The 10,468-nt window shown below is 38.6% G+C and overlaps 3 protein-coding genes across 3 annotated transcripts; 2 read left to right on the top strand and 1 right to left on the bottom strand.

The window, feature by feature from the left end:
• Nucleotides 1-224: 224 nt before the first annotated feature.
• Nucleotides 225-1,518, top strand: LOC136262006 (uncharacterized). Its single transcript, XM_066056139.1, has 2 exons — nucleotides 225-228; nucleotides 317-1,518. Exon 2 carries the CDS (start codon nucleotides 394-396, stop codon nucleotides 1,492-1,494), a length of 1,101 nt encoding a protein of 366 aa, XP_065912211.1. The 5' UTR covers nucleotides 225-228; nucleotides 317-393; the 3' UTR covers nucleotides 1,495-1,518.
• Nucleotides 1,519-4,153: 2,635 nt separating this feature from the next.
• On the top strand, nucleotides 4,154-6,299 carry LOC136262007 (uncharacterized). The gene is made up of 3 exons (XM_066056140.1): nucleotides 4,154-4,193; nucleotides 5,542-6,115; nucleotides 6,172-6,299. Exons 1-3 carry the CDS (start codon nucleotides 4,170-4,172, stop codon nucleotides 6,240-6,242), a joined length of 669 nt encoding a protein of 222 aa, XP_065912212.1. The 5' UTR covers nucleotides 4,154-4,169; the 3' UTR covers nucleotides 6,243-6,299.
• A 154-nt stretch (nucleotides 6,300-6,453) lies between these two features.
• LOC136260061 (uncharacterized) lies at nucleotides 6,454-9,977 on the bottom strand. Its single transcript, XM_066053667.1, has 4 exons — nucleotides 8,888-9,977; nucleotides 8,784-8,831; nucleotides 7,601-7,635; nucleotides 6,454-7,549 (listed from the first exon to the last, which is right to left on the bottom strand). Exons 1-4 carry the CDS (start codon nucleotides 9,975-9,977, stop codon nucleotides 6,524-6,526), a joined length of 2,199 nt encoding a protein of 732 aa, XP_065909739.1. The 3' UTR covers nucleotides 6,454-6,523.
• Between the last annotated feature and the right edge of the window lie 491 nt (nucleotides 9,978-10,468).

Genomic DNA, 10,468 nt, shown 5'->3' with positions numbered 1-10,468 from the left:
GTTTTTACAGCGTTTGTATTGTGAATACAATGGTTAACTGTGCTATTGTTGGCTGTTCTAGTGACAGTAGCAAGCCTGGAAGGAACAATTGCTCGTTTCACAAGTTACCAACCATAATCAAGGACCTCAAATGGTGGAAATAACGACGGAAAGGAGAAGAGTTTGGTTATAGAGACGATTTGCCATGTTTAGAAAATGTTTATGTTTGCAGTAATCATTTTGAAAGCGGTAAGTGCTACAAACTAGGTGTGTTGTGCTGTACTAATTCATTTTATTTAGGTAAACCAGCATATGTTATGAAAACGTATTAACCTAGGGCATGACAAGGTCAATGTGAGTACTTTTCAAGCAGCTAGTGATAGAGCAATACGAACTGAACAGAGAAGGCAAAGAATGGAGGAAGCTGCAACCTCATCTTCTGTTGCCTCTTCCAGTGTTGTTGCACAAGTATCAGAGGAAGATACTGGCTGTGTGTTTGTTAATGAGGGTACTCAAACTGATCAAGGAGTGTTGTGTCACAGTAAAACGGTGCAAACAACTCCACCTCAGACTTGTGATGTTGGGGTTCAGACAGATGACTGGAATTTTTTCAATGAAAAGGTTTTTTTGTCAGATGATTCCAAGGTACATTACTACACTGGGCTGACCAAGTGCGCACTGCTGTTGTCAACATTTGAGTTTGTGATGAAGCCCTTTTGTAATGGAGAGAAACGAGCATTCTACTGGTGTTCATTCCTCATAGTTCTTTTAAAGTTGAGGCTTAATCTGGGACTGCAAGACCTAACATATAGATTGAATGTATCACTAGCTACTGTGTCACGTTCATTCCATGCAACACTAGATGTTATGATGGCACGTTTGCAGTGGCTTATAAAATGGCCAGAGAAGGAGCAGCTGTGGAAAACTATGCCAAACTGCTTTCGTGCCTGCTATGGAACTAAAGTAGTGGCAATTGTTGACTGTTATGAGATAAAGATTGAAACACCATCTCATTTAGTAGCTAAGTCAGCAACATGGTTGCAATATAAACATGCTAACACTGCTAAAGTGTTCATCTCAATGTGTCCACAAGGAGTAACTACCTTTGTTTCATGTGCTTGGGGAGGAAGAATAAGTGATAAACACTTGACTGTCAACTGTGGCTTTCTTTCAAAATTATTGCCGGGAGACATTGTCCTTGCTGACCGTGGTTTTGACATTGATGAGGATGTTGCCAGAATGCAGGCAACTTTACAAATACCCGCATTCACACGTGGATGTGTGCAGTTGTCTCCACAAGATCTTGAGAAAACTCGCCAACTGGCAAATGTCCGTATACACATTGAGAGGGTGATAGGTGCTACGAGGCAGAGATACTCTATTCTGATGAGTTGTATCCCCATAGACCTTGTGAAACCTAAGGAAGATGGAGAAAAAGCTACTACAGACAAAATTATAATTATTTGTTCAGCATTAAATAATTTATGTAGTAAATCTGTAGTTCCTAATAATTAATATCATTACATGACAAATACTGTAACTGTAAATTAATATAATAACATTATTTCTTTTGCTTCTTCCGTGTAAATTGAAGTAACTTACGACAGTTTGCACAATACCACTTGTTGGCACGTGGAGGATTCTTCAGATTAAGGCATGAGAGGTGGAACCATTGACCATTTTCAATCATCATTGTCACATCCAACCATCTCACCGCCCTTGTCTTCCTTGCAGTAAGTGTAAGTATCACTAAAAGCTGCAGTCTGTGCTGGCATAACTTGTTCTCGAGAATGCCATTTTGCCAGCAGTTCTGGAAGAATACATAATTCAAAAAAATGAGAACTTTTGTCAACTATGTCTTTGATCAGGTGTTCATCTCGAAATATTCTCTGGATTGAGATGCTTGCATTACCATCACAAAAAGTCGCAACTACAAAATCAGCAGAACACACAAAGAGCTGAGTCTGTACTTGATAGTAGTACATCTGTGTTTTCAAAATGTTACCATCATCTTGAATGTAGGGAGCTGATGATGGTTCAACATCACGAACGCAATAAGGGAACTTGACTTCCAGTACCCCTATTCCAGTGCAGCATTCACACTGGATATTACCATCCGGACTAGCCCCAATGAAGGAATATGTGATGCTAATAATAAGCCCACTTTCCTTGCAAACAAAGCCAGAGTGAACATCTTTCATGATGTCTACATATGCTGACCTTGCTGAAGTCTCGTGTTCACACCCCCACTTAGTAGCCTTAGAGGAGAAATTATTTATCTCTGGATGACAAATTCGTCGAATCAGGCAATGAGTCATTGTATAAATGTGCTCTCCTTTTCCTGTTAGCTTCAACCTTTAGGCTTCGTAAATGCTATGTCTATTATTCGAGTATAAGGTATCGTTTCCACTAAGCGCGGCTCCTTCCACACACAACCTATCTGTGTACAAGTTGTGGAAACCCGTCGGATGCCGATTCAAGATAAAATAAAATAGCTGCAACATGGGAACAAACTTCACCAAGGCCTGCCATGCAGGTGCAGTGACCTGCCTCAACTGTGCCATCATGTTCACATGTCACCTAAGTGTTCACTGGTGGATCATTAGCACGTTGGGAGTGTCTCAACTATAGTACATATAAGTGAAGTGATTGCATGTGTAGCTAAAATTTATACCTTTGCTACTGCAGCAAACTTTTTGTCAAATCGTTTTGAACCCAGGTAGTTCACGTATCCGCAAAGGAAATACTTGTACGCATCAAGACTTTTATGAGCTTTAAACCGTTGTGAAGTACAAAAGCTGTGTCCCAGAACCAAGTAGTTGAAGATATATGTGTTTGTGACAGGTGGAAAAACGCCTTTCATCAATTCAGAGGGTGGAATAAATACGGGTCTTGAATTCCAGATAGCTTCTCGAGGTACCTCCTCTTATTACTGATAGACAACTCCCGAGCTTAGTCACTTAATGGGGGCATACCTACTTTCCGGAACGGGACGGGACGGGACGGGACAATTCCGGAAATTGTTGCTAAACTACTTTACGGGACGGGACAAAACTTTTGTATGCTTTAGAAAGGAATTGTGTCGTTAGTTTTGTGATTTTCATAGTCTTTAGCTATAAAAATTCATACATAGCTACGTGTGGTAACCACTGCTGCTATATATATCGGTTTTAGCAAAGACGTCTATAAAGCCGGCTATTATAGCGCGAGCCCAAATGGAGTGTAATGATGAACAAATAATGCCAGCTCAGTTGCTCACACCTGCAGGTGCAAACTAAGCACGTGGCCTCTGCAACGACAGATCGAGAAACGAACGTGGTGTGATATCAACCCGGCATGGAGCCTACTATCCCTGTGCCCTATTGTACAAGCCGCCACACGCCATATTCTACCGACGAAGCGGCAAGGATCCTTCAAGGAGTTAGTGCAAGTCTGAAGTGACGATAGGGTTTGTTGTACTCCACCAGTCAAGCCTAAAGGAGGGGATGTTTTCATATACGTTGCTCAAAGCGAGAGACAGATAAGTAAGTTGGAATAGCCCAGTGTATAATATGTCATGATAGCTAGCTATAGCTATAGGCGTTCGGTACATGGTGAAGTGTGTTTGTTGTTTTAGCTGCCATAGGATACAAACTGCTAACCTAAGTTGTATTGGATAATAAATAAATAGGGCAAATGATTACACTATAATAATAATCTGCATGACTGCTGTATTATTAAAACTTCATGTTGCTTTTTTGTAGTGAGATAATAATAGCTATGGTGAATCAGTTATATGCAACTATCAACACCTAATCAACAGTTTTACTATCTTTCTAAACTGAGTAATTGTACTTGACCTCTATAGGTGTATATAACCTCTCCAAACTTTGATTGCCAGACAACGTTTATAACACCTATAACACCAGTAGCGCTTATGAGCTCCTGATAATAAATACCATGATACTGATATACATAATTACCTGATATACATCATATTAATAGATATAGTTTTAATCTTTCTACCAGATATAGCTGTACTTTATTATTATTTTTAATCAACTTATGTATATCCAAAGATGACTGGCGTTGTGACCAGTATCGGTAATGGTGTGACTGGTCGACCAAAGAGGAACCCGATTATCAAGAAACATTATTTTCTGACAGACACCTCACATGGACCATCAAAAGAGTTTACACGTGTCGCATACATGCTATGTGATAGCAACATGAAGGTATGTGTTGATCCGTATAGACATCATTATTGCACTAATGGTTGATTTTTTTTTGATGCAGTAGGCCAATAGCTAGCTAGGGTCATCACAACAATAATAAGGGTTGCAAGTTTAATGTATAACTATTGTAATCAGAATAAATTAACGAAGGTGATGGTCACTTCATTTAAGCATTCACTTCATTTAAGCATTGTCCATTGAAGTGATTTTTGGAGAGGATTTAAAGAGGTTTAACCCCTTCCTCTTTTCTGTCTTTCTAATATAACAGTCGCCTTAATACACATATGGAATGAGATTATTTAAATCGACCAAAATTTAATCTATGCTGATATTAAAAAAATTTCTGGTGGGGAATGGGTGTGCTTTGCATATCTACTACTAACTACCTACATAAATTTTTGAACCCAACTTTCACAACCATCCTCGTTATTAAGTGATCATTATCACAGCTAAGTATATATATAGCATGGCAGCGTGTTGTTATTCCACTTGCTCGTTTAGCTAGCCACTATAGACTATTCTAGGCATCTATTTCTTCTTACAGTACGTAAGCCGTTAAAAATGTATTCTGCATGGTGTCCAAAATACGGCTGCTCTATGGAAAGTGTCGATCTGAAGTAATTAACACATTGGCATGGTTTCCTTGACTGAAGAAGAAAGACGATCCGTAATTAAAGATAAAAGGAAAAGTAAAGCGCAGAAGGCAGACACTCGCCGGAACCCGAAAAGGCACATGTCACCAGTGAGTTTAATATTGTGGAAAAAAATGGTGGCGGTGCGCTGCTTTGTTTGGCCTCTAGCCTTGCGACTGTGGTCAGGCTGGCTGGCTGGCTGGCTGGCAGGCAGACGAAACATCCGGAATTTGGTGATTTTTTAAAATTCTATATTTGGCTTGCTGTAAACATTTTCTTGATTTAAACGGTTCATTCATTGTTAGATGGACTAAAACTATTCCATAAAGGTGATTTTGGCTGTGTGTAATATTCTGGACTGCTTTTTAGCAGCAACAATTTGGCGGGCGCCGTCGATTTTATAGGCGAACCCTACTTAGACAGTACTATCGTACTGTCTGATGACTAAACACTCTTATCTATTTAAAGGACTCTTGAAAAGTTAATTAACAAATATTTCGAGTATGGAGCAACCGTACATTGGCTCATTGCTAAAGTGATGTACTAAGTAAAACATGTTAGTACATGCAGATTAAAGCATTTCTTGTTGATCAGTAATCAGACTCTTTATGTGCTTGAGGACATGTCTGGTGCTAATGTGCATAAGTATTCAACATTAGTTATAAAAACAAGTACAAATAGCACCTGTTGTAATGGTGTATTTTTTGTATTTGCAGGCATTAATTCATTACTTGGGCCATGAGAAAGTCATGGAGCTATCTCCACCAAGAAAGCGTCCTCAGGTATCTCAGTACGAAAGTGATGATATTAGGCAGACCAATAAGAAGCTAAAAACTGAAGTGATTCCAGAGATTAACAGATTTCATGACCAAGATAATGGAAATCTTCCACCTGGCACATCAATGTATCATGACACACCAATAGAAGTATCAGAGAAGATGCAACATGTCATTTTAGAGAACAGTACTATATTTGACCAGCCTCCCATGGGTCCGTTGCATACACTAATCCCTGAGCAGTTGACATCTTATCTACCATCTAGCTTTTTACATTCATATGTTGTGACAACATACAAGGACAAATCGAAGCTAGATGACCTTTTCCATCGGCACAAGGAGCCCATTCCTCTCACAATTGCAATTTCGGCTGAATCACCCGAGGATAACAATAAAATTTATGAAGATGTGGTGAATGAGCCTGAAACAGTACAAACGACCCTCAACGTTTTGCGAACAATGGATCCTATCATATCCAATCTATTGATAGACTATTTTGAAGTGGAAAAGTGGGGTATGTTACCATTGAAGTTTACCTGTAATTTTATGCACATCATTTAAATTTTACAGAAGGAATTCCGGGACCAACATTTGATCCATCAATTAACAGATTCCAGGATACAAAAAGGTCCTCCACCTAGTAGTTTCTGGGAATCAGGATATCATGAGACTCGCAAAAAAAACAAAAAATGGCATCTTTTTTTTTCCAAGTTGGTTCATATACATAATTCTTGCATGTAGTACAGAATCAGACACAGATTTGAGTAGTAGTTATGGCAGTAGCCATATATAATTAGTACTCTATACAGTAAACCTTTTTGCATGCAACAAAGCTGGTGTGAATGACCCCTCTCAAATAAAACCAAGCTAAGTTACTCAATGTCAACATGATACAACATACATATGTTGTATAGGTATAGATCTAATAGCACGCTACAATCAATGATACATATATATACACTCCATATGTACAGTTACAACTACTCTTTCCTTTGGATAACAATACATTATTGCTTTGAGCACTTTTCACATGTCCATTTTCTCTTTTCATCAAATCGAGGCTTTGTGGTAAGGAAACACATATATCTGCATGATACCACTCTTTACAGGTATCACAGGCTATCATATCTGTCATTCGCGGCATTCTGCAAAACACTTTAATCACTTGACTATTTGCAATCTTCACTTTGGTTCTTCTGTCCTTTCTAGGAAATTCCTCCATACTCCCATTGCTTAAACACTGTAGTAGATGATTTCTCATTTCTGATTGAGCATATAAGAATTTGCCAGGTTGACCACCAAACCAAATGGTGGTGGCAAACGCAATGGCAAACAATCCACAATCATGTGATCCATTCTGCCTTTGACAATCAACAAAATCCAAGATAATCTCTGGTTCATTGGTATTTAATATGCAACAGATCTGCTCATCGATGCTTGGTGGGGTTTTCTTGAACAGACTGTCAAACACATACACATGATTTGCTGCCTCTATGCCAATATTTGTAATGACAAGCCAATGCATTCTATGCTCATCATGCAAAATTTGAACATATTTTCCTCTCATGATATTGAATGACATTCCTTGTCCGCAACCTACACTTTGAAAGCCATTTATGTGTGGAAATTGATTAGACAAAATAGTTTGTGCTGCATCAATTATGGATGAATTTAACCAAGAGTTGGGAGACTCGACAATAGTTTTGTCAATTTCAAACAAAACCAAATCTTCCAGCCAAATGTCAACAGCTGTTTCTTCCTGCTTATCTTCACACTCCGAGACATCAAATATTGGTTGTCTGGCAGAAAGCATTTTATCAGATGCTGATTTTTTTCTATTCTTTTCCCGGATGGCTTTAGCTAACTGAAATGCTGCTTCATTCCGGCAATTAAAAGGACTTTGATGAGCAGGTTCTCCAACATAATGTGACTCCATTTTACTTTCTCTCTGTAAATTTAATTGTATAATAAGAACACTGATAATTATAAAAACACATACCTTATCCAGCTCAGTTTGTGCATTCACCTTTAAACCTATATATCATAAGTATCAGATGTACATGTAACATTAAAATCTTGAAAAGTAGTCACAAATACAGCATTAATTTGTTCATTGTTGATATTTAGCCGGTTACCACAAATAAAAAAACTTAGAAAAAATCGTGCCACCAAAAGGTATAATAAATTCCTATATATTAAACTAAAGAAAGAGACCCGGTGAAGAACCAACCAAAGCTGAACCTGACCCTAACACTAACTGAGGTTTGCCTGTTATGCATAACCAAGTCTTTCACTGTCTGTATGCAGACAAGTTTATGGTGAGTTCAAGGCGGGCTAGGGTTGGACCGGCTTTGCTGGGACAGCCACTTTGTGGCCTCCAACCCTAGCACGCCTCGAACTCACCATAAAACTCACCTTCATACAACTAGTGTGTTTGATAGTAAGAGTAGTGACCGGCTAAATAAATTTGCGATCTTTGATCTTTGAGCGGTGACCGGCTAAATATACACTTCGTAATTTGTTATCTTCAGTGCCATCATAGACATCAATATAGATGTAGCTAGTGCATGCAATGCAATAGCACAAGAATCACAATTATACTGTACAGGGTGTATATATTATTATGATACATTTATGAATATTTCCCTCTATTAATACAAAATCAATATATATGGAGTGTTGTACTCTCAAAACAGACATTTAAATCTTTGCAGAATCTAGTAAGAAAAATCTATAAAATGCTGATAGATAGTCAAGATGACTTTGCCTTTATGGTACTGTATAAGCTCATAGGAAGGTGTAGTAGAGCGTGTAATTAACATTACAAGAAAACAACAAACAAAGCCTTGATATCATCCACACACAAATGCATGCATGTACACACACATGTGTACATATAAGGCATTGGTTATGTTAGAGACATTTGTGACCCGGTCTACGAAAAGATGTATATATGCTAACCCATAGCTTAGCTTGTGAATAAGATACAAGCCATCACTGTAAACTCCTAACATAGCACTACCGGTGGGTGTAATTGCAAGGTGATGGCTTTAGCTGATCACAATTCGTCAAACTTGGATATTTGGAAAGGCTATAAGAGCCCTTTTCGCAGACCGGTCACATTTAACTGTTAAGATGTTATTACCACTTAATAGAATGCTGTGATGCCACAAGCTTCTTACCATTGCTTGCCTTTACTGATGGATCAAATGTTGGTCCCGGAATTCCTCCTGTAAAATTTAAATGATGTGCATAAAATTACAGGTAAGCTTCAATGGTAACATACCCCACTTTTCCACTTCAAAATAGTCTATCAGTAGATTGGCTATGATAGGGTTCATTGTTCGCAATACGTTGAGGGTCGTTTGTACTGTTTCAGGGTCATTTACCACATCTTCATAAATTTTATTAGTGTCATCAGGTGATTCTGCCGAAATTACAATTATGAGAGGAATGGGCTCCTTGTGCTGATGGAAAAGGTTATCTAGGTTCAATTTATCCTTGTATGTTGTCACAACATATGAATGTAAAAAGCTAGATGGTAGATAAGATGTCAACTGCTCAGGGATTAGTGTATGCAACGGACCCATGGGAGACTGGTCAAATATAGTGCTGTTCTCTAAGACAACATGTTGCATCTTCTCTGATACTTCTATTGGTGTGTCTTGATACATTGAAGCACCAGATGGAGCATTTTCATCATCCTGAAATCTATTAATTGGGGATGGTGTTGGTATACTAAACGAATTGTCCTCGTCATCTGATACATACTCATCTTCATGTGTATAAGAATCTGATGTTTTCTCCGTGAGGTTGATTAAATTGCCATCATTTTCATGTTGAACTGCATCTAAATTTTCAGGTGTACCATCTTTGATTTCAGGTGCACACTTTTTGGGGCTCTGTTTAATTTCGTCACTATCACCTATATCCACATCATTTGCACGGGGTCGTTTTCTACCAGATCTTTTATCACCACGGCTCCTGGTGTTTCTTCGAAGTGATGTGAGATTTAACGTAGCACCCTTTGATTCTCTTGAGTCTCCAATGCTTGTTTTGACAGCGATAATGTGATAGCACAGTCCCTTGGAAGGACAACTGCAGTATTCTGCAGGAAAAAGTCGCACAACGTAAGGCTTGTCTCCAGAGCCAAGAACATTGAAAAGATGCAGCTTTGGATCAAACGAAATCTTTCCTGCTTCCAGTAAAGCCTTGGCTCTTGCTGTCTGGCTTAGAGGAGGTAACATTCTAGTGTCATTCTTCTGATTTTCACCCTCTGAATTTGCTGCCATGTCCTCATGACTATCAGCACTGAATCCTTCTCTAATGTACTTGATGATGTCCTCTGGCAGTACACAACCACTTATAAATTCCATATCTTGCGGTTGCTCCAATAAATGCAAAAAGGATGGATGGAGGTGATAATTACCCTGGTTGCAAACTCCTCTTGAAATTTCATTCATAAAATAACACTGGAGAAAATAAAATGTAAGCACTAAGCTATCAACTGGCACTTCCTTCCATTCCTGAAGGTGTTTCATTACAACATTAAAACTTTCGGATTGATTGTTACTAACTCCGCTGAAAGAGCTGTAAACGCCTTGCTCCTCCAATACCCATCTTCCAATAGATTTGGCAACTTCCGGGTGAATATTGTTATTGTAATAATCACGGACTGTTTTACGCCAGTTACATGACAGTTCTTTGTATCTTGTTGTAAATTCTTGAAGAGATGGTCTGTGAAAGAGATCTCGTAAATCTGAAATGAACCCCTTAACCTCAGTGCTAGGAACTTTAGGAGCAAGTGAGTGTCTAACTCCTCGAAAGATATGGTTCCAACAACGTATTCTTTTAGCATTTGACAGTA

Source organism: Dysidea avara, chromosome 7 (genome assembly GCF_963678975.1).
Source record: "Dysidea avara chromosome 7, odDysAvar1.4, whole genome shotgun sequence".
Lineage (NCBI taxonomy): Eukaryota > Metazoa > Porifera > Demospongiae > Dictyoceratida > Dysideidae > Dysidea > Dysidea avara.
The sequence above is the reverse complement of the archived record's forward strand: the minus strand, read 5'-3'. Positions and strand labels throughout refer to the sequence as shown.

Bases quoted from the DNA above. Each gene is read 5' to 3' on its own strand.
- LOC136262006 (XM_066056139.1), top strand. From the start codon at position 394: ATGGAGGAAGCTGCAACCTCATCTTCTGTTGCCTCTTCCAGTGTTGTT.
- LOC136260061 (XM_066053667.1), bottom strand. From the start codon at position 9,977: ATGGAATTTATAAGTGGTTGTGTACTGCCAGAGGACATCATCAAGTAC. The intron at 8,832-8,887 runs GTATGTTACCAT...TAAATTTTACAG, and splicing joins TTTTGAAGTGGAAAAGTGGG to GAGGAATTCCGGGACCAACA. The intron at 7,636-8,783 runs GTAAGAAGCTTG...TATGATATATAG, and splicing joins ATCAGTAAAGGCAAGCAATG to GTTTAAAGGTGAATGCACAA.
- LOC136262007 (XM_066056140.1), top strand. From the start codon at position 4,170: ATGCTATGTGATAGCAACATGAAG. The intron at 4,194-5,541 runs GTATGTGTTGAT...TTGTATTTGCAG, and splicing joins TATGTGATAGCAACATGAAG to GCATTAATTCATTACTTGGG. The intron at 6,116-6,171 runs GTATGTTACCAT...TAAATTTTACAG, and splicing joins TTTTGAAGTGGAAAAGTGGG to AAGGAATTCCGGGACCAACA.